The following is a 27631-nucleotide window of genomic DNA, read 5'->3' as shown; positions in this document are numbered from 1 at the left end:
TCCAGACCACATTAGGGTGTAGAGACATTTTGTGAGGCTGCGGTGGAGGTGGTCTCTACGCCCACGGGGTGACCGCCGCCAGCCGAGCCCAGCTGACCCGAACAACTGTCACCTTGCATGCTTCTGGAGGCCACAAATCTGGCTCCCTCCAGGTTGGACGGCTCGCCCTCTTTGCTCTTCATGGACTCGGGGATCAGCTTGGCGCCGTGCTTTTTCACCTGAGGGGCCACCTTCTCCGCCAGATGTTCGGTCAACGTGCTCACACCATCCACTGTGGAAATGAGCGCAAAGCATCACGGCAACGTGGTGGCGTCTCACGACTGCTTGCCGCCGGGTGAGTCCTTCCCACAGCTCACCCAAGTACTGGCTGACGCGCAGAGCGCCCCCCGTGGCCTGCTTGGCCACCTGCAGGCCCTTGTTGACGTGCGGGTTGACTTCGGAGGGCGTCTCCTCGGGTGTCAGGTGTTCCCGAATCTTCAGCGCCCCCTTCTGAATGGCCCTGGTGGTGGCTTCAGCACCTCTGACCACCTCGTGTCCGAAGCGCGTCGCCCCTGGAGAAGAAAGGGCCCAAATGAACGGTGCTTTTCCCAAAAATCCGGCCCCCGGTGCTGGTTCATGAAACAGAGTAAAGCCACAGAAAAGTCAGTCCCGAAACGCCAGCCACAAAAGGCACAGAGAGTTAGCCATTTTGGGACCGAGTGGCCTTTTGGGTCACTTGCGAGCAATTTCACTTTACAAGTCATGACTTGGATGCAAACAACAAACTAAAATAGGGAGACAAACAATGTTTTCTTTTATTTCAGTTGTTTTGACAAACAACAAAAATTGACCCGATTCTGACGCTCACCTGAAGCGATTCCCTGGCCCATCTTCTCGCTCCAAGTAGGAAGAGTCGCTTTGGTCCAGTTCTCAGCCAGACAACCCAGGGGGACGGTGCCGCTCAAGTCGATGACTTCGGCGCCTTCCAGACTCTGTTGGAACAAAATCGGATCGTCTGGAGTCATCCGAGTAATTTTGTCAATACAAGATGACGGCCGCCCGCAAATGGGCGGGCACTTCGGACGCACTCACCTGCACCCGGAAGTCGGCCAGCTGCGCCACCAGGTCCCGGAACATTTCTCGGTCGGCAACGGGCAGCCGCGCCGACAGCACCACGCCGATGTAAGCGCCGGGCATCGGCGCCAGCGTATCCGGCAGCATAAAGACGCCCGACTGGGCCAGCAGCACCGGCGTGTTCGGGGTGAGCGGGTGCAGCCAGCCGCAAACCTGCACAACCAAACGCACACGCAAATTAGTGCTGGCGCAGAGGCGCCCTCGAGCGGTCGGGGGGTGGGGGGGGGTTGCTGTTGACCAACATGACGGGTTGACGGGTCTCCGGCAACGAGCGATCCCGGCTCAGAAAACTGCTGAGCCATGATCAGAATCAGAATGCCTTTTATTGTCATTATACATGGTATAACGAGATTAGAGATGCCCAACAGTGCAAAATTTGTCCATTCGGCGATGCTAGTGCCTTCGACCGCACCTCAGCGTGTGCAGATCTCTTCGGATCGGATATTTTTTTTCCCTGGGTCCGGGATGGCTGCGCACATCGGTCGGGACCGGCGTGACTCTAAGACGGCTTCCTGCTCATCCGACCGGTGCTGACCGGGTCCCTCGCCTTGGCCTCACTGCCGCGACCGTGAGGAGTCCGCTCCCTCGTGCTCGTCTGAACCAACAACCTTCGCCGTGCCAGCCCCATGATGACCATCTGCACGTACCCCGACTGGGTGCCCAGGACGTTGCTCACACGTTTGCCTATTTTATGATGTTTTACCGATTCACGACCATTGGGCGCCGTTGAACTTGGCTGCCCTTACACCTGTTTATGGACCCCGTGGAGGATATTTTGTGTGTTTTGGGGTGTTCTTTGGTGTTGGGGGGGGGGGGGGCCTGTTACTTTTTTTTCCTGTGTCTTGTTGCTTTGCTTTGATGGCTTTTAACTTTCGCACTTACTGGCTTTCTTTGTGGCGCTGTTGTGTGGCAGCCTTATAAGAGCCTATTGAGTTGAGTTGCGCTCATGCCATCTGTGTGTCTTTTATATACCGTTTTTTTCCATGTATAATGCGCCCCCATGTATAATACGCACCCTAAAAATGGCATGTCAATGCTGGAAAAAAGCCTGTACCCATGTATAATACGCACCCAAATTTTGACTTTTTTCTTTTTTTTTTTAAGTCCCAATGATCGTCACACACGCATCTGGGTGTGGTGAAATTTGCCCTCTGCATTTGACCCATCCCCGTGTGATTTTGATCCATCCCCTGGGGGAGAGGGGAGCAGTGAGCAGCAGCGGCGCCGCGCTCGGGAATCATTTGGTGATCTAACCCAGTGGTCCCCAACCACCGGGCCGCGGACCGGTACCGGTCCGTGGGTCACTTGGTACCGGGCCGCCAAGCTGCACAGAAAAAAAAAAAAATTATCGACGATCAATTAATTCAGGTCAAGACACTCGTCCCGGTCACGTGACATGTTTCCCCAGTCGAGCCCGCAAAGCTAATATGTGGCGACAGGCTAACTAACCAGGCAATGAAGCATTCGAAACTGCTTCAAGCATCCTGCAATAAAAGACAAACCTTAATCACTTCGGGTGTCATTGTCTCCGATTACGTCTAGATGGGACCGGCTCGTTTCTGAGAAACAAACTCAGTGCTCCCACTAATTCAACGTAATGGTGAGTTTTATTTTTGTCATTTGTACTTGTTTTTATGTCAGTCGTATCTTTTTATTTCATCGTATTTATATATTTATTATAAATGTATTATTTATTTATTTATATATATAAATGTATTATTTATTTATATAAATGCCGGTCCGCGAAAATATTTCTGACATGTAACCGGTCCGTGGCGCAAAAAAGGTTGGGGACCACTGATCTAACCCCCCAATTCCAACCCTTAATGCTGAGTGCCAAGCAGGGAGGCAATGGGTCCCATTTTTATAGTCTTTGGTATGACCCGGCCGGGTTACTTAAGTCCGTAAACGTAAAATTATTTCAGAAAAAAGATCATCTTTGGGAACAACCGGATGTTATTCTGCCGGTCAGTATCACTGCGCAGTTAGGTTAAAATGAAAAGAGAGGAAAGTGACGTGCGGACATGTGAAAAAGGCGGCTCTGTATGGGAGAGAAGTTGAAGAGGAATAAAAACACCCTTGGAAACCAAAACTTGCCCCTCGTCGTGACTCGGAGCCACAACAAATGTTTCGGATTTGTGTAGGGTACATTGTGACAGCAAACGAGCAGGTGATCGAGCAAGCGTCTGATACGAGAGCATTGTGTTCATATGGAGCGTGTTTGAAGTGAACAGCAGAGAAGAAAGGAACAAGGCAAAGTGTTGTGAAATAAAATATTACCTGTAATACGCATTTAGGTAGAGAAAAGAACTCTCGCTCTTTATATAGCTGACGTGTCAAAAAAAAAAAAATAAATAAAAAGAAAAAGAAAAAAAAAAAGAAAATTGTACCCATGTATAATGCGCACCCCAGATTTTAGGACAATAAATTAGTTAAATTTTGCGCATTATACATGGGAAAAAACGGTAGTTAAATTTTGCGCATTATACATGGAAAAAAACGGTACCTGCTCTGTGGTATGAATACTGCTGGGGCCTGACTTTCCCCACCCCCGGGGATCAATAAGTGTTCAATCAATCTATATATCTATATATATCTATATCTATATATATATAGATATATATATAGATATACAGTGCCTTGCGAAAGTATTCGGCCCCCTTGAAACTTTCAACATTTCGCCACATTTCAGGCTTCAAACAAAGATATACAATTTTAATTTTTTGTCAAGAATCAACAACAAGTGGGACACAATCGTGAAGTGGAACGAAATTTATTGGATAATTTAAACTTTTTTAACAAATAAAAAACTGAAAAGTGGGGCGTGCAATTTTATTCGGCCCCTTTACTTTCAGTGCAGCAAACTCACTCCAGAAGTTCAGTGAGGATCTTTGAATGATCCAATGTTGTCCTAAATGACTGATGATGATAAATAGAATGATAAATAGAATGCACCTGTAATCAAGTCTCCGTATAAATGCACCTGCTCTTTGATAGTCTCAGGGTTCTGTTTAAAGCGCAGAGAGAACCATGAAGACAAAGGAACACACCAGGCAGGTCCGAGATACTGTTGTGGAGAAGTTTAAAGCCGGATTTGGATACAAAAAGATTTCCCAAGCTTTATACATCTCAAGGAGCACTGTGCAAGCAATTATATTGAAATGGAAGGAGTATCAGACCACTGCAAATCTACCAAGACCCGGCCGTCCCTCCAAACCTTCATCTCAAACAAGGAGAAGACTGATCAGAGATGCAGCCAAGAGGCCCATGATCACTCTGGATGAACTGCAGATAACTACAGCTGAGGTGGGAGAGTCTGTCCATAGGACAACAATCAGTCGTGCATTGCACAAATCTGGCCTTTATGGAAGAGTGGCAAGAAGAAAGCCATTTCTCAAAGATATCCATAAAAAGTCTCGTTTAAAGTTTGCCACAAGCCACCTGGGAGACACACCAAACATGTGGAAGAAGGTGCTCTGGTCAGATGAAACCAAAATCAAACTTTTTGGCCACAATGCAAAACGATATGTTTGGCGTAAAAGCAACACAGCTTCACCATCACCCTGAACACGCCATCCCCACTGTCAAACACGGTGGTGGCAGCATCATGGTTTGGGCCTGCTTTTCTTCAGCAGGGACAGGGACAGGGAAGATGGCTAAAATTGATGGGAAGATGGATGGAGCCAAATACAGGACCATTCTGGAAGAAAACCTGTTGGAGTCTGCAAAAGACCTGAGACTGGGACGGAGACTTACAAAACATAAAGCCAAATCTACAATGGAATGGTTCACAAATAGACGTATCCAGGTGTTAGAATGGCCAAGTCAAAGTCCAGACCTGAATCCAATCGAGAATCTGTGGAAAGAGCTGAAGACTGCTGTTCACAAACGCTCTCCATCCAACCTCACTGAGCTCGAGCTGTTTTGCAAGGAAGAATGGGCAAGAATTCCAGTCTCTCGATGTGCAAAACTGATAGAGACATACCCCAAGCGACTTGCAGCTGTAATTGCAGCAAAAGGTGGCGCTACGAAGTATTAGCGCAAGGGGGCCGAATAATATTGCACGCCCCACTTTTCAGTTTTTTATTTGTTAAAAAAGTTTAAATTATCCAATAAATTTCGTTCCACTTCACGATTGTGTCCCACTTGTTGTTGATTCTTGACAAAAAATTTAAATTTTATATCTTTATGTTTGAAGCCTGAAATGTGGCGAAATGTTGAAAGGTTCAAGGGGGCCGAATACTTTCGAAAGGCACTGTATAGATAACTCAGAGCGATACTGTAACTAATCTCGGGGTAATATTTGACCAAACGCTCTCCTTTCAAAAGCAGGTTGGAGTTGAGGTTGTGCTTCCTGACAATTCTCAGGAAGTGTAGCTGCTGCTGAGCCTTCTTGGTGATGGAGGTGATGTTCTCTGACCTGGAGGTGTTGTCTGAGATGAGGATGCCGAGATATTTGAAAGTGTGGACCCTTTCAACGCGCTTGCCGTTTATGTGTAGGGGGACTATGACAGTATTGTGCTTCCTGAAGTCGACGATCATTTCTCTAGTTGTTTGGTGTTCAGGGCAAGGTTGTTCTCTGAGCACCGGGCCGCCAACCTCAGGACCTCCTCTCTGTAGGCAGCCTCATCATCCTTGGAGATGAGACCGACCACTGTGGTATCGTCAGTGAACTTCACAATAAGGTTGTCTTTGTGGGCCGGTCTGCAGTCATGGTTGTAGAGGCAGTAGAGCAGGGCTGGCCAACCAGTCAGAGACTAAGAGCCACATTTTTTACTGTGTCATTGCAAAGAGCCACATCATACACATGAGCACACATGAACACCCCCCCCCACACACACACCCCTCTGCTCAGCCAAATTTATTGTGTGACATTATTATGTCACGCACCAACATGATAATGACAAATTGACTCCTACAGTACTAAAACCACAGACCAAAGACCACATTTTCAACAATGAACATTGTGTGCATTGTCTCACACAGACAAACTCCACAAACAAAAACATAATACGTTTTTTCACTTACTATGTGTGGCGGGACAGACCATTCGTTTTAGTTTGTCGTTTTCAGGAGACAAGATTTCAATAACGTCACTGAGGCATATTTTAACGAACTCCACTTCATTGTATGGCTTTTTAGCCCGTGCAATGTTCCAAGCCAGTTGAAACAATGCAAGTGTGACAGTCTCTGAGTGCTTCCTAATTTTTTTGAAAAACTGTACCTATTTTTCTGCCTGACTTTTCAAAGTCTCCAAACTTGTGCTTGTGAAATTCAGTCCCTTTTGCAAAGTCCTTATCGATATTGGCATGAAGTGAGCTGAAGTGGCGCTGACCATTTGAAGCTTTTAAATGCGCCAATGACGTCCGACATATCAGGCAGAATGGCTTGCCATAGCGTTCAACAAAAAACAACTTTAAGCTTTTCTGGACCTAATGGGCCCCGTAGTCACAGTCGCCATTCATTAAAAAGCCAGCAAAACCAATCGCTCTGTTTGTCCCTCCTCCTTTGCGGGATTTCACCTCACGCGCATGCGCGTTTGACCAAAATATCATATTGAACTCAAGCGAAGCAAATACGCACGAAAAATAAACACAAATGTTGATATGAACGTAAAAGAGCCGCATGAAACCAGCCAAAGAGTCGCATGCGGCTCGCGAGCCGCGGGTTGGCCACCGCTGCAGTAGAGGAAGGGGCTCAGCACACAGCCCTGAGGGGAGCCGATGCGCAGCATGCGAGTGGAGGAGAGGTGGGGCCAAGTCTCACAGTCTGGGGTCGGTTGGAAAGAAAGTCCTTAATCCAGGCACATGTGAGAGGGGGGAGGCCAAGAGTGACCAGTTTTGTGGTGAGTCTGTCCGGAATTATTGTGTTAAATGTGGAACTGTAATCCACAAAGAGCATCCGGACGTAGCTCCGCTGCTGCTCCAGGTGGTTCAGTGCAGAGTGTAGCACTATGGCGATGGCGCCCTCTGCTAGATAGTCTTTGATGTGCTGAAGAACCAATCTCTCAAAGCACTTGAAGGAATGGGGTCGAATTACAAAAATCCTGCCTAGCTACAAAAACAGATAAGCTCAAACCTCATTGAATAAAGTACATAAGCAGACAAGTATATTCACATATTAAATCAATAAAAGAAAAATTTTAAGCATCTAATTATACCTGTACACCAAACCAATAAAGAAGACATAACTAGACATTTTTATATATATGGTGATGACATAGGTTTTTATAACTTCATGATCTGATATGTATTTCTGTGCACTTTTAAATATCAAATGTTTGTTGATAGCATCATAGCCTGAATAGCATAACGACCCTTAAGGAACTGTTTAATGCAGGGGTCTCAAACTCCAGTCCTCGGGGGCCGCATTCCTACATGTTTTCCAAGTTTCCCTCGTTAAACACACCTGATTCAAATGATCAGTTCATCCTCACGTTCTGCAGGAGCCTGAAAAGCAAGGAGCACTTTTTCAACGTTGTACACCTGGACAGTGAGTGGGGTGATTCAGGAACCGGGACGGGGTGGGGGCAGGGCAAGGACAGATGAGTGCTGCTGGGATGAATCAAACCGAGCAAAGAAGCAGTTTAGCTCCTCTGCCAGTGGTGCACTCAGGTCTGCTGATGACGTATCACCACCGCTGTAGTTGGTGATGTCATAAATCCCCTGCCACACCTTCCATGCATTGTTGTTAGACAAATGGGACTCTCTGCATCCTGTGGTCTGTTTTCGCTCTTTTCACTCCACTCCTCGGGTCAGCTCTGGCTGCACTGTACCGAGCTGTCTCCTGACCTGAAGGCGGCGGCGTGGGCCCTGAGGAATGTGCGGACCTGACTGGTCATCCAGGGTTTCTGATTTGGAAAAACCCGGATGTTTTTTTTCCACAGTCACATTTCCAATGCAGAACTGAATATAGTCCAGAACCGTTTCTGTGTGTATATCCATCTTATGGTGTCCAAATAAGTCCCAATCTGTCTGTAGGAAACAGTCTCGGAGTTTGGTGAGTGCATCGTCAGGCCAGGTCGTAACAGTCTTTATTATGGGCCTGTGTCTGAAGGGGGTGTAGGCTGGGGAGAGCAGCAGGGAAAGATGGTCTGACTGTCTGAGGTGGGGGAGGGGTATGGCTCTGTAAGCATCCTTGATGTTGGTGTAGACATGATCCAGAGTGTTCTCTCCCTTTGTGGCACATTTTACATACTGATGGAAACTCGGCAGTACAGTCTTTAGGTTGGCTTTGTTAAAGTCCTCTGCAATGATGTGAACACCGTCGGGGAGAGCCCTCTGATGCTCGTTGACAATATATACACAGCCGTGCCTATCACAACGGTTAGCTCTTTCGGGAGGAAAAAAGGACGGCACTTTCCAGATATGTACTCAACGTCCGGGGAACAGTGACTGTCTATGATTGTCCCATTGTTGCACCAATCATCATGTACATGTAATCATCATACATCGCTTGTGACCTGAGCCTGGGGGCTATGATGTTATCTTGGGGCGACAGCAAGTGGCAAAATTGCCGCGGCACCCTCCGGGATGGATCAAAACAAGTGCATTTAACCTGTTTAATTCATATTCCTGGACCCAGCCTGTCACCTGCGATGTCCCCCAAGGATCTGTACTCGGTCCCACCCTCTTCACCCTGTACATGTTACCCCTCGGCCGTGCCATCAGCAAGCATGGTTTTTCCTACCATTGCTATGCTGATGACACACATAAAACTGAACCAAACACCTCATTCAACCTCCACTGCACTCACCATCTGCCTGGGGGAAATAAAGGCGTGGATGAGAGAAAACTAAATTAAACAATTAAACAGCTGTAAAACAGAAGCCATCCTCATCGGCACTCCACACCAGGTCCAATCATCCCCAATAACAACCATCACTTTCGCTGGTCAGGACATCCCGCTGTCATCCGTCATCACCAACCTTGGCGTGCGAATGGACCCCCACCTCAATTACAAGGCCCACATCAAACATATCTGAAAAAAATCATTCTTTCACCTCAGAAACATAGCCAAACTCCGCCCCACCCTGTCACTGCAGGATGCGGGAAAATTGGTCCATGACTTTGTCTCCTCCAGGCTCGACTACTGCAACGCACTTCTCATCAGGATCCCTGGCAAGAGCCTTCAAAAGCTCCAATATATCCAAAACAGCGCCCCTAGGATCCTGATGAGAGTGCGCAAATATCATATCACACCCATCCTCCAATCACTACATTTTGCTTCCCATTTCCTTTCGGACTGAATATAAAATCTCCTTGTTAACTCAATGCATCCACGGCAACGCACCCCCTTACCTTAAGGAACTGGTCACTCTCCAGTCTTCCACACGGAGTCTCCGCTCATCAAACACCTACCTCCTCAAAACCTCCAAAACAAACCTCCGCTCCATAGGAGACCGGGCTTTCTGCTCTGTCTTCCCCGAACTGTGGAATGCCCTCCCAGTCCACATGCGAGCACCACAGTCGGTTGACACTTTTAAAAACGGTCTTAAGACATTTCTTTTTAAAAAAGCATTTCTGCAGAACTTTGAGATTCTATGCAATGTAAAATGCAAAATAAATATAATTTATTATAATTATTATTATTATTATTCGTGAGTTGTCACCTTATCGTGGTGGAGGGGTTTGCGTGTCCCTATGATCCTAGGAGCCATGTTGTCTGGGGCTTCATGCCCCTGGTAGGGTCACTCATGGCAAAAGGGTCCTAGGTGATGGGCCAGATGAAGCACGGCTCAAAAGACCCCTTATGAAGAATACAATATATGGACTTAATTTTCCCTCGCCCGGACGCGGGTCACCGGGGCCCCCCTCTGGAGCCAGGCCTGGAGGTGGGGCTCGAAGGCGAGCGTCTGGTGGCCAGGCCTTCGCCCATGGGGCCGGGCCGGGCACAGCCCGAAACGGAAACCACCCGTGGGAGGGGCCAAAGGGGTCGGGTGCGTAGTGAGCTGGGCGGCGGCCAAGGGCGGGAACCTTGGCGGTCCGATCCCCAGCTGCAGAAGCTGGCTCTTGGGACATGGAATGTCACCTCTCTGGCTGGAAAGGAGCCCGAGCTGGTGTGCGAGGCAGAAAAGTACAGACTAGACATAGTCGGACTTGTCTCCATACACAGTTTGGGTTCTGGTACAAGCCCTCTCAAGAGGGGCTGGACTCTCTTCCACTCTGGAGTTGCCCACGGTGAGAGGCGTCGAGCAGGCGTGGGCCTACTTATTGCTCCCCGGCTGGGCGCCTGCACATTGGGGTTCACCCTGGTGAACGGGAGGGTAGCCTCCCTCCGGCTTCGGGTGGGGGGATGAGTCTTGACTGGTGTTTGTGTCTATGCAGCAAACAGCAGCTCAGAGTACTTTGGACTTCTTGGAAGAAGTGCTGGACAGGACTCCATCGTTCTGCTTGGTAACTTCAATGCTCACATGGGCAATGACAGTGAGACCTGGAAGGGCGTAATTGGGAGTAACAGCCCCCCTGATCCGAACCCAAGCGGTGTTCTATTGTTGGACTTCTGAAGCTCGACACGGATTGTCAATAATGAACACCACGTTCAAACATAAGGGTGTGCACCTGGCACCAGGACATTCTAGGCCGCAGTTCGATGATCAACTTTGCAGTCGTGTCATCGGATTTGCGGCCGCATGTTGTGGACACTCGGGTGAAGAGAGGGGCGAAACTGTCAACTGATCACCACCTGGTGGTGGGTTGGCTCCGATGGTGGGGGAAGATGCCGGTCCGACCTGGCAGACCCAAACGTACTGTGAGGGTCTGCTGTGAACGTCTGGCAGAATCCCCTGTCAGAAAGAGCTTCAACTCCCACCTCCGGCAGAGCTTTTCCCACGTCCCGGAGGAGGCGGGGGACATTGAGTCAGAGTGGACCATATTCCATGCCTCCATTGTTGAGGCAGCCGACCGGAGCTGTGGCCGTAAGGTGGTCGGTGCCTGTCGTGGCGGCAATCCTCGAACCCGCTGGTGGACACCGGCGGTAAGGGGATTGGGTCAGGCATCTTCTCATTCTTCGTCAAGCTGAAGAATGAGTCCTATCGGGCCGTTTTGGCCTGTGGGACTCCAGAGGCAGCCGACAGGTACCAGATGGCCAAGCGGAACGCGGCTTCGGCGGTTGCTGAGGCAAAAACCCGGGCGTGGGAGGAGTTTGGCGAGGCCACTGAGAATGACTTCCGGACGGCTTCGAGGAAATTCTGGTCCACCATCCGGCGTCTCAGGAGGGGGAAACAGTGCACCATCAACACTGTTTACAGTGAAGATAGCGTGGTGCTGACCTCGACTCGGGACGTCGTGAGTCGTGGGGAGAATACTTCGAAGACCTCCTCAATTCCACCAACACGCCTTCCATTGTGGAAGCAGGGCCTGGAGACTCTGAGGTGGACTCTCCAATCTCTGGGGTCGAAGTCACTCTGGCAGTTAAAAAAAACTCCTCGGGGGCAAGGCCCCAGGGGTGGATGAGATCCGCCCGGAGTTCTTAAAGGCTCTGGATGTTGTGGGGCTGTCCTGGCTGACACGCCCCTGCAGCATTGCGTGGACATCGGGGATGGTGCCTCTGGATTGGCAGACTGGGGTGGTGGGTCCCCTCTTTAAGAAGGGGGACCAGAGGGTGTGTTCCAACTACAGAGGAATCACACTCCTCAGCCTTCCTGGTAAGGTCTATTCAGGGGTGCTGGAGAGGCGGGTCCGTCGGGAGGTCGAACCTTGGATTCAGGAGGAGCAGTGTGGCTTTCGTCCTAGCCATGGAACAGTGGACCAGCTCTATACCCACGGCAGGATCCTCGAGGGGGCATGGGAATTCGCTCAACCAGTCCACATGTGTTTTGTGGACTTGGAGAAGGTGTTCGACCGTGTCCCTCGGGAAGTTCTGTGGAGGGTGTTTCGGGAGTACGGGGTGCCGGGCCAACTGATAAGGGCGGTTCGGTCCCTGTATCATCGATGCCAAAGTTTGGTCCACATTTCCGGCAGTAAGTCGGATTCGTTCCCAGTGAGGGTTGGACTCTGCCAAGGCTGTCCTTTGTCACCGGTTCTGTTCATAACTTTTATGGACAGAATTTCTAGGCGCAGCCAAGGCGTTGAGGGTGTCCGGTTTGGGAACCTCAGCATTGCGTCTCTGCTTTTTGCAGACGACGTGGTGCTGTTGGCTTCTTCAAGCCGTGATCTCCAGCTCTCACTGGAGCGGTTCGCAGCCGAGTGTGAAGCGGTTGGGATGAGGGTCAGCACCTCCAAATTGAAGTCCATGGTTCTCGGTCGGAAAAGGGTGGAATGCCCTCTCCGGATCAGGGATCAGATCCTGCCCCAAGTGGAGGAGTATCTTGGGGTCTTGTTCACGAGCGAGGGCAGGATGGACCGTAAAGTCGACAGGCAGATCGGTGCAGCGTCGGCTGTAATGCGGACTCTGTACCGGTCCGTTATGGTGAAGAGAGAGCTGAGCCAAAAGGCAAAGCTCTCAATTTACCGGTCGATCTACGCTCCTACCCTCACCTATGGTCACGAGCTATGAGTCGTGACCGAAAGAACGAGATCCCGGATACAAGCGGCCGAAATGAGTTTGCTCCGTAGGGTGTCCGGGTTCTCCCTTAGAGATAGGGTGAGAAGCTCGGTCATCCGGGAGAGACTCGGAATAGAGCCGCTGCTCCTCCACGTTGAGAGGAGCCAGATGAGGTGGCTCGGGCATTTCATCAGGATGCCTCCTGGACGCCTCCCTGGCAAGGTGTTCTGGGCATGTCCTACCGGCAGGAGACCCCTTGGACGACCCAGGACGCGCCGGAGGGACTGTCTCTCAGCTGGCCTGGGAACGTCTTGGGATACCCTGGGATGAGCTGGATGAAGTGGCTGGGGAGAGGGAAGTCTGGGAGTCCCTTCTAAAGCTGCTGCCCCCGCGACCCGACCCCGGATAAGCGGAAGAAGGTGGATGGATGGATGATTATTATTATTCTGCACGAGCCTGACTAATTGAATCAGGTGTGTTTAACGAGGGAAACTTGGAAAACATGTAGGAATGCGGCCCCTGAGGAAAGGAGTTTGACACCCCTGACTTAGAAGGAAACTTGATATTATTTTTTTCTAATTTTAGGCAGCAAATAAACAAGCAAACCAGAAGAAAAAAGCCCCTCCACCTCCCAAAGAAATGGATGAAGATTCAAGTGAAGAGGAGGAGGTATGAACACTTTTCACTCCAATTGTCATGAATATTTTGTCAGAGAATTAACCACTTGCCTGATTGTCACATTTTACAGACTCCGCCACCAAAAGTGGTCAAAAATGGCAAAGTTGCCAAGAAAGGAAAAAGTGAGTACGAGGAAGATGAGTCTGGTGAATCGTTTTATCTTACATGCCAAAAACGTACGGGATAAGGGAAGCCTTGTGCTTTACCACCCTTTATTTGTAGTAAAACAAATCTTGAGTATGTTCATACCGTAATATCTGGACTATAAGCCTCACCTGATTATAAGCCTCACGAGCAAAAAATTAGGGGTAAATTTGGGTTTTTCCATAAATAAGCCGCACCGTACTAAAAGCCGCATGTGCCTGCGAGTTATTTACAAAGCAAGAGAGCCTTTTTAAAGTTTTAATAACATACCTTAACATTTCTTTCTTAACACTGCCTGTGACGCGGCAGTAATACCGTAGCAACATGGAACTAACACAGCACTAATAGGGCTGGATAAAAAAAAAAACATACCGCTAAAGGTCACTGAGACGCGGCAGTAACAAAGCAGCAACACGGTAGCACAGCACTAACAGGGCTGGTTAAAAAAACACACATCAGTAAAAGTCACTGAGAGCCGTCTTCATCTTCCTCCTGTGCACTGAAACCATCGAAGTCTTCCTCCTCAGTGTCCGATTGGAATAGCGTCAGATATACTTCGCCACACACTTTCTCAGTCTCTCTTTCGTTGTTGCTTTTATGCATTTCTTCTAGCATTTTCCATGATGAGGGTCTGTCCATCCATCCATTATCAGTACCACTTGTCCCAACGGGTGTCGTGGGCGTGCTGGAGCCTATCCCAGCAGTCATCGGGCAGTAGGCGGGGGACACCCTGAACTGGTTGCCAGCCGATCGCAGGGCACACAGAGACGAACAACCATTCGCACTTGCACCTAGGGACAATTTGGAGTGCTCAATCGGCCTACCAAGCATGCTTTTGGGATGTGGGAGGAAACCGGAGTGCCCGGAGAAAACCCACGCGGGCCCGGGGAGAACATGCAAACTCCACACAGGGAGGGCCGGAGGTGGAATCAAACCCGCACCCTCCTAACTGTGAGGCGGTCGTGCTAACCAGTGTGCCACCGAGCCGCCTATGATGAGGGTCTGTTCATCCTAATTTTATTCATGTACAAAGGGCTAAATTACAAACTAGCGAGCTACACATATAGCGTAGAGTAGACGTGACCAGGAAATAAATAAAGAAAAGGGTGACACAACAAGATGTCATCAACAATAGCCCAGTGCCCCCCAAGTGACCGGAAGAAACCTCTACAGTGCATGGTAAGAGCCAAATCGACTGCCTTTAACTGGAAAGCGGCATCTAATGCATTTCTCTTGTCCCCCATAATGAAGGTTTGTGTATAACAGATTCCTTTCTTCAGTAATGTCCGTCTTGATCTTGTTTTGGCTCTTCTTTGTGTCAATTATACGGCACTATTTGCCTGGCGGATGGGCATGCAATGAAGAGGACCCCCCCTCCAAAGACTGCAAAACAAGCTGCGAAGAGGAAGGCTGGCGGCAAGAACACGCCTCCTGCCAAAAAGGCAAAGTCTGATGGAGAAGGTAAGGATTTTCTAACTTGCTGTCTTTTTCCAGGCATGATATGACAATGTTGTTACTTGAACTAAACGAACATTCTAACTATCTTGTGTTTTAAGGTCTAAAATGAACAGGGACCCTAACCCTAACCTTCCTCCATAAAGATAGTGGTGAAAAATATAAATCTAGCCTTTAGCACCACTGTAAAGGCCTTGCAGTCCATGTTTGCGAAGGGTTGCCAGTCTTAAAACACATCTGCTGAGGCAACAAGATTTCTTTAAGAAAGCAACCACAGAGAATAATGCAGCAGTCGAAGCTAGCTACGTGAGATGATTGCTAAAGCAGGAAAATTTATTTATTTAATTCATTATTTTGTGTTAAAAATAAAGATATTTGAGAACATTGGAATGTTTTATCAGCGCTTTTCTAGCCAGTATGTGGTTTCTTCAGTCTGTATCTGCTGTATGATCATTATTATTTTATTCATTTATTACAGATTGATTTATTTTTTTATTCTTTTTTTTTCTTTATTCATTTAATTCATTATTTTGTGTTAAAAAATAAAGATATTTGAGAACATTGGAATGTTTTATCAGTGCTTTTCTTGTGGAAATCCTGATGCAGCCCAGCCTCACCCACACTCTGCCTCCAGCGGCTCCCATGTAAATTGAGTTTGAGACCCCTGGTTTAGAAGATGAATAGAAAAAGATGCGAAGAAAGTCAGAGAAAAAATGAAGAACACAGAGCTTAAGGGTCGCAGAATGAGGCTCGAATATGCCAGGCCCAAGGGAGAAGGCGGCAGCAGTGGTGGCTATGGTGGCTATGGTGGCTATGACGGCCATGGTGGCGGTGGATTCGGCAGCAGAGGAAGAGGAGACCCTCGTGGAGGGGGATGTGGACGCGGCGACGGCTTTGGGGGCAGATACATTTGTTATGGGCCTAGTTATTTTCTCGAATAAAACTGATTTTTTTACCACAGTTCCTGTTACCCTGAAGTCTGTTTTTAGGATTGAAATTTGTCGACAAACCATTGTCCTTTTAGGTGGATGATTTGGAGGCAAGCCCCAGGGGAAGAGAATATAGAAAACAGTCAGTCTTCATACGCGTCATCGCAAAGTTAAGGAGTTAAACAGTTAAGTACTTAAAGTTACTTTTGCATTTGATATGCATGTTATGCGAACCTAAGTTTTGAAGAGGGAGCAACAGCAATGTCTAAATACTCTTTTTAATTTATACAAACATTATTGCTCCATCAGAGCACAGACACTGCACACACAGCTTGGTAACTTTTCCATTACACATAAGGCAGAGCTCATTAATGTCATGACACATTGATACAAAACATTCAGTAGATAAGACATTCTTATGAGGATATGTTTTTCCTTCTTTTCCCCTCCCTTTTCTTCCCTTCTGTATTCCTGCTTGCGGGCAGTATAAAATCTGATCTGGAGTCTGACCTTGTTGTTTTCATCTGCTGAAGTGCACTGTGTACTGACTGCCGTGAAGCAACCCAAGATCTTGCAAATAAAGAACCAACTATTACTCCACATCTTTGTTTTCCTTGCTCAACGACGGACATGTTGGCCAATCCCTCCCATCCACTGCACATCGAGTTGACGGGGATGAGGAGCAAATTCAGCAACAGATTTGTCCTCCCCCGTCAGAGCACAAAGAGATTTGGACAGTCGTTTATTCCAGCTGCACTCCAACTCTACAATCAGGCCCGCAGGCACGGGGAGACCTGGAGCTAGAGACTTTTTATCTTTATCTTACATGATTGTTGGAATAATTTAAGTGAAGCCTTGGCCTGCCAGACCTGGAGGCCTTGTCTTTACTGTTTATGACTTTCCTTTCATCTAGGTTTTTCCTTTTTAGTGACAGGGATGTCTTTTGATCCCTGTCAGCCATATGTCTCCTTCCTGTCCTTATGTTATCTGTGTGTTTTTGTTCCTGTAGGAGGCCTTCACTAACAATGAGCCGAGCTTATTTGCATAGGCGAAATGTTCTTATTTGGTTCAAAGAACTTCATTCCTTTTATCTAACTGTAGGTTTGGTTCATAGATTGTTGTTGGTCAGAACTGTTTTTCTTTGTTAAGTGTTATATACAGTTTGAAGTAGTTGCATACAAGTTATCCCATATTTACTCAATGTTTGTTTAAGTGTTTAGGAGAGGACAAGTCACTCATTATTATTATTGTGTGTTACTTTACCCAGTAGATAAAGTTAGCAAAGGTTTAGTTGCATTGTTCCACAGGAATCACAGGAAAGCGGCAATTCAAGTTATCTGATCCCACTCGAGGACGAGTCAGTCAACCATGAAGAACAGCTGGTTGAGGAAGAAGGACAAAGTCTGCGGGGGTTACGGGCCGACAATGAAGTGCTAATTCACACCACACTACATTCCTTAGCTGATAAGCGTTGCTACAGACACTATCTCCCCTCCCTTTAGTGTAGCAACGCCTCTGTAACCAGGGCAACCAAAACATTAAATAGAGGAGCACGTGAAGTGAGAACTCAGAATTGATGGAGATTGTAACTGAGTTTGCTCTCTCTATCGTTCTCCTCGCGAATAAACCTGTTCCGGTTCTTTTCTCCTCTTCCTTCCAGTATGGTTTAATGTCTGATGGTATTTAGACCTAACATTTTGGTCCTTCGAGCCGGATGCCAATACACCTGAGGATCCCAGCGGGCGGCAGCGGAGATCCAGAAAGACCGCGCGCGGCAGGACCTCCCTAGGTGGGGTCCTAGAATCCTTTTTAAGGGCTGGCTGTCCGCTCCGTCAGCTGGGATCTGAAGGTTGAAGGCAATCCGAGGTGCAGAGGTGAAGAGAACCAGAGGGTGAGGTTTTTTTTTGTAAAAAAGTGTGGTGCGGCCGAGGGCTCGTCATGCCCTGTAAAAACCTAGGTGTGTAAGTAGGACTACGGAAGTCCACAGACCCTGCATAACTGAAATTCCGCGTAGGACAGTGATGTCCAAGTAGTAGGTTGCGGAGCCACAGAAAAGCTGAAAATGTAAATTCCGTCTAACAGTAACAGTAAAAGTACAGAACGGAGACGTCCGTCTAAAACTGTGTGATTGAGAGTGTGAATGGGAATACGTATCACTAGATATAGTATTCCATATTAAAGCAGTGGGGAACACATAACGTGGTTCTGTGGACGCAATAGGCAAGGATTCTCCACCAGAACGCTGGTAGAAGTGAGAATCACCACAGGATCTTTTCGTTATCCCACTGGAAACACCCGACTTTAGAAACCCCTATGGTTTTACAGTTGGGACCAAATTGATTAAAATGGGGAACGGGAAGAGTAAAACCAATATCCGTGATACTCTAAAATGAAAAGATTGGAAAATAATTGAAAGGCAGGATCCCGACCGACTTACAAATTTAGATAAACAGATAAAGAATTGCAAATTTGAGAGACAACTAGAAACAAACAAATTATTAGGACTTAGAGGTGCCATAAACGAAACAACAAAAATAAATCGTAAAGAAATTAAAGAAGGCATCTGATGAGCAAAGTCCAACGGAGAAGGCTTTAGAGGCCGAGGAAGAGGAGTTGTGCAACCTCCAATAGAATGCTGGAGTTGCGGGGAAAACGGTCACATGGCACGTGACTGCACAAATGAACAAAGACAGTTATGACTAGGCCGAAATCAAATCAAATCAGATTTCCATGTAATGAAGTGGGAACCTGGCTGCAAAAAATTAAAGAGAAAGTAGTTTAAGTATACAGGAGATATTTAGGATAAAGATAAAGAAACACTGAAGTTAAAATTTGCTAAATAGATGGAAAAGAATTACAAATAGCTTCTAAAAGTGAAATAGAGAATAGATCAGAAAAGTAAGACGAACAAAAAGGTGTGTTAATGGGATCGATGTGTGTTCTATATGTTGTGCGTCATCTTTTTGTGCTGGTGTGTGTGTGTGCGTGTGCGCGCAGAGGATCCTCATGAATGTTGTGTGTATGAGTGTGAGTGAGATGTGTGTCCTATGGAAGAAATCAGTAATGGAGAATGTTCAGGAGGCTGTTGAGCGATAATAGGGAAATTGAGAAGTAGACGATGATGTGTTTAAGTTGGTTGGAGAAACTAAGATGAGCAGTGTGTGGAAGTAGAGAAAATAAGACGTGTGTGGCAGAAAGTGACTAGAACGGTGGTTTGATAGGATGAGAATAAGAGACAGCAAATGTTGTGTAGAAGACAGTGAAAGATGTCGAATGTGAACATGATAAAGGGGGCAACAGCAAAGTTGGCCTGCCCTTTGAGAGGGTGAGACTGATAAGCACGCCTGCGCTCGCGCGTAGTCGTGGGGCGGGGCTGTGCGCTTGGGCCTTTGCTATGCTCGTGTGGGTGGTGGGCCGGCATCATGGTTGTTGCAGGAAATGGCCAGCCTGTGACCAATCAACATTGATGCCGCGCCCCCCCCCTCGCACGGGGGTGCTATGGCTGCGGGCGAAGCAGGGAAAGTGCGAGTTTCTCAGAGAATGTTTGAATATTTGAAGCAGGGTGATGCTTAAGGAAGATGTGACAGTATTTGCATGAAGGATAAAAGGCACTGATGAAAAAGAAAAAAATGAAAAAAAGTATAACCAAAACGTCAAAAGAGAGGATGACGTTTGCGCAGCGTTGTTTGTTGGTATTGTTTGTGAGCTGTGTCTCTGCTGTTTTTGTGTTGTCTGTGTGCTGTAAGTGTTATGTGTTAAAAGGATGAAATTGGCTAATATAGGTGCACAAAAGAATTTCTTAGACTGTAGTCTATCTGATTTGCACCGCAAAACAAAACCGATTTTGTAAAAATAGGAAGTAAAGAAAAAGCAAGCAATTTGTTTATGGGCAGAAACTGGTCCATACTGCATTAAGGCCTAGCCTTGATGAAAAAAAATTTGAGAGATGGAAAGAACTTGCTTTCTGGAATTGGATGAAGAAAAATTATGAAATAACGACATTTCGAAGCTAAATTTAAAGTGAATAGTCGATTGGTTGTGTCAAGACTATACAAGTTTTTACATTTGAGAATGAGAGCGATTGAGTTGAAGTTAAGAAACAACAACAATTAACTATTATATTAATTTACTGATGGTTATTTTGTTGGTTTTTATCTTTTTGTCTTGATTGGTTTGACACCTTGAGGAAGGAAAAATTAGGATGAGGAACACGGGTTGAGACAACCAGTTACACACGCAAAACGTGTGCACTGGGACACTGAGAAGCATTTTGAAAGGTGTGTCAAATTAAATGATGATGAAATCATATGTAGTAATACAACACTTTACTACATATGGATTCTCTAAATCATACAATTGAGTAAAATAAAACATTCATTTTGATTTTTATTCAAATTTCTAAGATTCTTGTGATGAACGATGAGAAAATGATTGAAAAGTAACTAAAGACACTACAAGAAACCACAACTAAGCTAGTTGTGGAAGCAGTACAATTGCCACGAAAAATAGCTAGATGCACGTGTGCAGGGCACACACACGAGACTGATAAGGTGTTAAGAGGTAACAAGCTTGCAGACGGAACCGCATAGCTGTAGTGTAAAAGACGCTTCAAATTTTATACACACAAGAAGCAGATTAAATTACTGAAACGTTTTTAAAGATGTGCAGCGACAAAGTCCATAGACTGAAATTCGATTATGGACGAAAAGAGGGGCAAGAGTGGAGAATGGCATCTAAAAATGACCAGAAGACTGACCTATCCTACGAAAAAACCTATACAAGTGGGCAGCAATATTGAGCCATGGTGTGTGTCGCATGGCTCAAGAGGTGGGATAATGGGGCAGGTCAGTCAGCTTTATACAACATATGGATTTGATTCATATTCAAAACATTTATAAACAAAAAAAATTTGTAGAGCTTGTTTAACATGTGCTAAACACAATCCACAGGGTTATAATGCCTGGTCATAATAGATGCATTCTCAAAATGGATTCAAAATAAACACTGAATGCCTTAACAGTGGCAAAAACGTTATGTAAAGAAATAATACTTTGTCAACAACCGCTGTAGAATGGAATTAATATATATCTAAAATGAATGTGGATAGTTTGTTTCAGGTGACTATAAGAGTAACTGGTAAAAGAAACAATTGATTGCTAATGGCAAAACAAGCTGCAAAGAAAAAAAATAAATAGATAAATAATGAATGCCATATGTATGGGTCTACGACCGATTCTTTATGTTGTACCGTTGCTATTGACAAAAGATTGTGTGAAATCTGTCACGTCTGCTGATTGTGAAATGTGCGACAGTGTTCTATATAATATCCGTTGAAAAAAAAAAAAGAAAGAAAGAAAAGAAACCATTGCTTTTAGAGAATGTAGTCAACCAAAATTGTATATGTATCGACATGCCAAGATCTGGGAAAAAGGTGGAAATTGAAAAAAAACAAAAAACAAAATGTCTTTAAATTTGAGAGGCGACGATGATCTGACTGAAATTGATGCAATTAGAGTCCCCAGAGGAGTTCCTGATTAATAAGAATCAATTGACCAAATTGCAGCGCGATGGGAGTCCTCCATTTGCTGCTGGTGTACGATGAACAAGAACGTTGACAGGATAAATTACATCCATTGCAACATGCAGAAATTGGGCAAACGGACACAAGCGGGACTTGAGGCAGTGCACGGACAGCTAGCCACGCCTTCCCTAATGTCAATCCAGAACCGCAATGCTCTTGTTATGTTGGTGTCTGAGAAAGGAAGGGTCTGCGCAATGTTCAGAGAACAATGCTGCACCTTCATCCAGAACGACACCGCCCCTGATGGGAGCCTGACGAAGGCGATTGCAAGCTTGCAATCCCTCAACACGAGGATGAAAGAGCACTACAAGTGGATGACTGCTTTTGGGAAGTATAAAGCCCTTGTGTCCTCGATTACTGCTATACTCACCTTGTGTGGATGTTGTTATATTCCATGTCTCCGTGCTCTGTTTAATCGTCTCATCACTACAGCAATATCGCCCATGGACGACAAGATGGCCCGGGTATGCCTAATGTCTGAACGCCAGCATGTTGATGATAACGATGATGATGATGATGCAATTTTTGCACTTGAGTTTACAGACTTCTTCCCAGATCTGTGTGTTTCCGAATGATAATGTCGCAACATTTATCCTTTTTGGTGTAAACTTATTTGTGCTCATACTTGTGATCCGACAACTGACAATCGAGAGAAGTGGTTGTTTTTGGTAATGTGAAAATTTAGCAAATATGTGATAAAAAGGGGGGAAATGTTGGAATAATTTAAGTGAAGCCTTGGCCTGCCAGACCTGGAGGCCTTGTCTTTACCGTTTATGACTTTCCTTTCATCTAGGTTTTTCCTTTTTAGTGACAGGGATGTCTTTTGATCCCTGTCAGCCATATGTCTCCTTCCTGTCCTTATGTTATCTGTGTGTTTTTGTTCCTGTAGGAGGCCTTCACTAACAATGAGCCGAGCTTATTTGCATAGGCGAAATGTTCTTATTTGGTTCAAAGAACTTCATTCCTTTTATCTAACTGTAGGTTTGGTTCATAGATTGTTGTTGGTCAGAACTGTTTTTCTTTGTTAAGTGTTATATACAGTTTGAAGTAGTTGCATACAAGTTATCCCATATTTACTCAATGTTTGTTTAAGTGTTTAGGAGAGGACAAGTCACTCATTATTATTATTGTGTGTTACTTTACCCAGTAGATAAAGTTAGCAAAGGTTTAGTTGCATTGTTCCACAGGAATCACAGGAAAGCGGCAATTCAAGTTATCTGATCCCACTCGAGGACGAGTCAGTCAACCATGAAGAACAGCTGGTTGAGGAAGAAGGACAAAGTCTGCGGGGGTCACGGGCCGACAATGAAGTGCTAATTCACACCACACTACATTCCTTAGCTGATAAGCGTTGCTACAGACACTATCTCCCCTCCCACCAGCTCAGTGGCCTAGTGGTAGAGTGTCCGCCCTGAGACTGGAAGGTTGTGGGTTCAAACCCCGGCCGGGTCATACCAAAGACTATAAAAATGGGACGCATTGCATCCCTGCTTGGCACTCAGCATTAAGGGTTGGAATTGGGGGGTTAGATCACCAACTGATTCCCGAGCGCGGCACCGCTGCTGCTCACTGCTCCCCTCTCCCCCAGGGGATGGATTAAAATCACACGGGGATGGGTTAAATGCAGAGGACAAATTTCACCACACCCAGGTGTGTGTGTGACGATCATTGGGACTTTAATCTTTTAATCTTTTTTTAGTGTAGCAACGCCTCTGTAACCAGGGCAACCAAAACATTAAATAGAGGAGCACGTGAAGTGAGAACTCAGAATTGATGGAGATTGTAACTGAGTTTGCTCTCTCTGTCGTTCTCCTCGCGAGTAAACCTGTTCCGGTTCTTTTCTCCTCTTCCTTCCAGTATGGTTTAATGTCTGATGGTATTTAGACCTAACAATGATGCACTTTCGTAAACTACCAGCTTGCACTGCATGTTATTGGACCAGTAGTGTGTTATTTATTGCATTGTGAACTTTGTTTTTTCTGTTTGTCTTCCTCTTTTTTAAATGTCACGAGCTGTTTGACAACTAATTTTCCCCAGAGGGGACAATAAAGGTTTTAATCAATCAATCAATCAATCAATCAATCAATCAATCAATCAATCAATCAATCTTGAACAAAACGCAACAATTTTTATGTTCGTTTGTCTCACCAGTTCTACGGTGAGTCTGTGATGGGTTAGGGTGGCATTGTATGTGGATGATAAGTGCTTTTGTAAAGCAAGAAATAATAAATGTAGTCACTGCACAGAATGACAAAGAACATTTGGGGCTCCACTTCCCCTCATGCAAGGAGGAAAACAGAAATTTTGAGTCCACTCAACTATGTCACGAGTGTTAGTCCCAAAGAGCGAAAAGGGAGCAAAAGAAGGTGCACTCACGTCCAGGAAGACGGGCCCACTACCATTGGGCGGCCAGGCAGCAAAGCTGACGATGCGAAGATACCCGGGCTGCGACAGGGCGCTCACCTGCCCGCTGGGGGACAGGAAGAACATTTGCACGCCCGAGGGGATCAGGAGCAGCTCGCTCTCGCTCTCAGGCCCACTGGCCAGGCTGCGGTGGCCGTCGGCGGGCCAGGTCGAATACACCGGGGGCCTGGCCGGGGGCCTGGCCGCCACGGGCGACGCGTTCCTCTCCGGGAGCGGTGGCACTTGGAGGACGGTGGGGACGGAGGGGTACAGGTGCCGCGCCGGATCGAGACTGGGGGTCAGGTCCATGAGCAGCCGTCGCCTCTGGGCGGGAGGGGGTGTCTGCGAGGCATCCATGGCGGAGAGGTGGTGGCCGACAGTGTCCAGGGCGCCCTCCATCCGCCGCTGTAGCTCTCGGGCTCGATCCCAGGCGGGCCCCTGGTGACGCTCCCCCCTGGTGGGCACGGCCAGGCCCTGTGCCAGGTGCACGCGGCCCTTGCAGTAGCACTCAGTCGCCTTGGAGTGATCGCCGCCCTCCTCCAGCGACAGGCCACGGCTCATGCAGTTGAAGGCCAGCTCATACTGGTCCTTGATCAGCAGCAACTCGGCCGGCTCTGCCATGCTAAGGAAAAGGCCGCTTGTGTTACTACCAACGATGACATGCTGTCAAGACTCACAAATTCAAAACAGTGACTGCCAATATGACCATAAGACAAAAGCAATCTGAACCGGTCCTGTACGACATCAAAGCGCATGATGACAACTACAAAGAGCAAACACGGACTTCAATCGTATCGCTATATAACGCTGCATCCAACTAGACGTGTAAAATAATATATCACATCAAAGTACTCCAATTCATGACACCATTAAATCACGGAATCTCATTTCACACTCATCGTCGGTGAAGATGACTAATATTTGACAATGATTCGTTGTGTGGGTTCCCTCTCACGGCACGTACAAAAAGGTCAAGGTCAATGCTCAAACTGCATAAAATGACTTCAGCTTTTTCTTTTGTTTTTCCAAATTGTCACGCGCCCATGCCACATGCGACCCAGCCGGCAACTTTTCCTAAACCGTGCCCCCATATCACCTGCTCCCTCTTGTTTACTCAAACCCCGCCCGGTGTCTACTGTTACTTCCTGTTTGTTTTCTACTGTTTCCTGCCCACTGTCCCTGAGCCTCTGCCCGGCCTGTGTCTCTGGTCTCCACTAACCCCCCTCCTCCCTTCAATAAACCCTGGTCCAAGCTGCATTTGGTCACCCTGCTCCATTCATCCATGACGACACAAATCCAGTTCAATTACTTTGTTCAGGACTTTTTTGATTGATTGATTGATTGATTGATTGATTGATTGATTGATTGATTGATTGATTGATTGATTGTCCCCTCTGGGGAAAATCAGTTGTCAGTTGTCAAACAGCTCATGACTTACTGAAGCATGACGTTTTCAGTTGTATTTGGCTTTTGAATGTATTTACTAACTCGCGTGCATGTGTAAAGCTTTGCTCATTTGAAGCCCGGGCTCAACCTTCTAAGTGATATTACGCCCTTTAAATACATACCGTTTTTTTCCATGTATAATACGCAAAATTTAACTAATTTATTGTCCTAAAATCTGGGGTGCGCATTATGCATGGGTACAACAATTTTTTAAGAAAATCTCCCTCGAAATAAAACTTGAAATCACCTTTCTTGTTTGTTGTCAATCGCGCATCGCATTCAGCCATCCTGCCCAACACACTTAGTCAGTAAAATTCATAATTGACGACACATCGTTTGATGCGATGGTGCAATCCTTGATGGTGTGTTATTGTCAAATATTGTTTGTTTTTTAATCTCCATCGCAGACCCCATATATCATATGGAGGCCGCCATTACAGGAAGCGCAGAACGGATGCGCAAGACACGTCAGCTATATAAAGAGCGAGAGTTCAGTTTTCTTCCTATTAGTTTCAATTCACAGTTTAATTAGCAGTTTCAATCAGCAAATAACAAAATGCGTATTACAGGTAATATTTTATTTTACAACACTTTGCCTTGTTCCTTTCTTCTCTGCTGTTCACTTCAAACACGCTCCATACGAACACAATGCTCTCGTATCAGACGCTTGCTCGATCACCTGCTCGTTTGCTGTCACAATGTACCCTACACAAAAACGAAACATTTGTTGCGGCTCCGAGTCACGACGAGGGGCAAGTTTTGGTTTCCAAGGGTGTTTTTATTCCTCTTCAACTTCTCTCCCATGCAGAGCCGCCTTTTTCACATGTCCGCACGTCACTTTCCTCTCTTTTCATTTTCGTCTAACTGATCGCGGTGGTGCCTTTCTGGGCAGTCGGAGAAATCAACGCCAACAAAAAAAATACATCCAGCGTAGTTAAGAAATCACCAGAAAGATCACCATGACAATTGTGAATAATAAATAAATAATTATTATATATATTATTATTATAATAATAAATAATTGTGATAAATAACTGGAACATCACTCAAATATTGGTGATCCCGTTGAGAGTCTCACATATTTCTTCGCTATCGAGTTTGCTACTGCATGCGCAGTGATACTGACCGGCAGAATAACATCCGGTTGTTCCCAAAGATGATCTTTTTTCTGAAATAATTTTACGTTTATGGACTTAAGTAGGAGTCAAAATTTGGGTGCGTATTATACATGGGTACAGGCTTTTTCCCAACATCGACATGCCATTTTTAGGGTGCGTATTATACATGGGGGCGTATTATACATGGAAAAAAACTATCTCTTTTTAGGAATGAAACCTGCCTTGCTTTTGAAAAGGACATGGTCCGCCGGCGCTTGGGGAACGAAGAATTATTTTCAGTGGTTCTCGGTTTAAAAGCTTTGAAAAGCACTGCACAACAAAGTGCTATTACTGCCAGCCAAGACATTGTCTGAGTTGTAGTTCTTTTCTTGATGCACAGTGAACGCGAATATTATTTTCAGTGGTTCTTGGTTTGAAAGGTTCGAAAAGCACTGCACAACAAAATGCTTTTACTAACAGCCAAGACATTGTCCGAGTTGTGGTTCTTTTCTTGATGCATAGTGAACGCGCAATGTAAATTTCCACAAACGACGAGCGCAACCGGCTGAGTTGGCGTTGTCACGTTCGCCCGGTTCGACCTGCATGACGAGTGTTTGCTCTCCACTTTTTAGCACATGAAAAAATTTCAAGTCCACAAACGGTATACGCTCGCAGACACTTGGTGTCATTTGAAGTCTCGAGGAACAAAAGATGAGAGAAAACGGGATCATTTAGCTCACCTTGATGGTGTAATGTCTCTTCCTGTAAAAAAACAAAAGACAAAAGTTCCCTGAAAAGTCTCCTTACGCCACTCTCAGACGCCAATGGCGCGACGGCAACACGTCATTGAAATAAGTCATTGACAAATCGTGTCCACGCCTGTCCAGTGAGTTTGATTGCAGAAGTCTCCTCCCACAGCCTGCTCTCCACTCCGCACCTGCGTATATTGTGTGAACAATATACTATATATATATACAGGGTCCGGTAAAATGATCTGACACATTTGTAGGTTTAAAGAAACTTTTTTTTTTCGAAAAGTACATATAATGCCATTTTGTTTTGTTTTCTTTCATTTCGTTTAATTTCATATTCGTTTCGTTTTTGAATAATGTTATTTTGTTTCGTTTCAGTTTCTAACATGAATTGGACCGGTGAGCATCGCGCTTTCATTGTGGAAACGTTTATCAAGAACGAATCTGTAACTGCAACACAACGAGCGTTCCGTTTGCGCTTCAGACTTGGTAGACGTAATCCCGTACCTGCTCGAAACACGATCTTGTTATGGGTTAGTAACTTCAGAG

The 27631-nt window shown here is 46.2% G+C and overlaps 1 protein-coding gene across 1 annotated transcript in view; it reads right to left on the bottom strand.

Annotated features, from left to right (window-relative positions):
• sparta (spartin a) overlaps positions 1-27239 on the bottom strand; it is a 28005-nt gene extending 766 nt beyond the window's left edge. Inside the window, exons 1-6 of the mRNA XM_037270251.1 lie at positions 27071-27239; positions 23761-24409; positions 1072-1266; positions 848-971; positions 357-551; positions 113-271 (exon numbers count right to left, since the gene is read on the bottom strand). Of these exons, the coding sequence (XP_037126146.1) occupies positions 113-271; positions 357-551; positions 848-971; positions 1072-1266; positions 23761-24408 (1321 nt within the window). The 5' untranslated portion in view covers position 24409; positions 27071-27239. The remainder of the gene's footprint in view (positions 1-112; positions 272-356; positions 552-847; positions 972-1071; positions 1267-23760; positions 24410-27070) is intronic.
• Between the last annotated feature and the right edge of the window lie 392 nt (positions 27240-27631).

The sequence above is a fragment of the Syngnathus acus genome, chromosome 14, assembly GCF_901709675.1.
Source record: "Syngnathus acus chromosome 14, fSynAcu1.2, whole genome shotgun sequence".
Classification (NCBI taxonomy): Eukaryota; Metazoa; Chordata; class Actinopteri; order Syngnathiformes; family Syngnathidae; genus Syngnathus; species Syngnathus acus.
The sequence above is the reverse complement of the archived record's forward strand: the minus strand, read 5'-3'. Positions and strand labels throughout refer to the sequence as shown.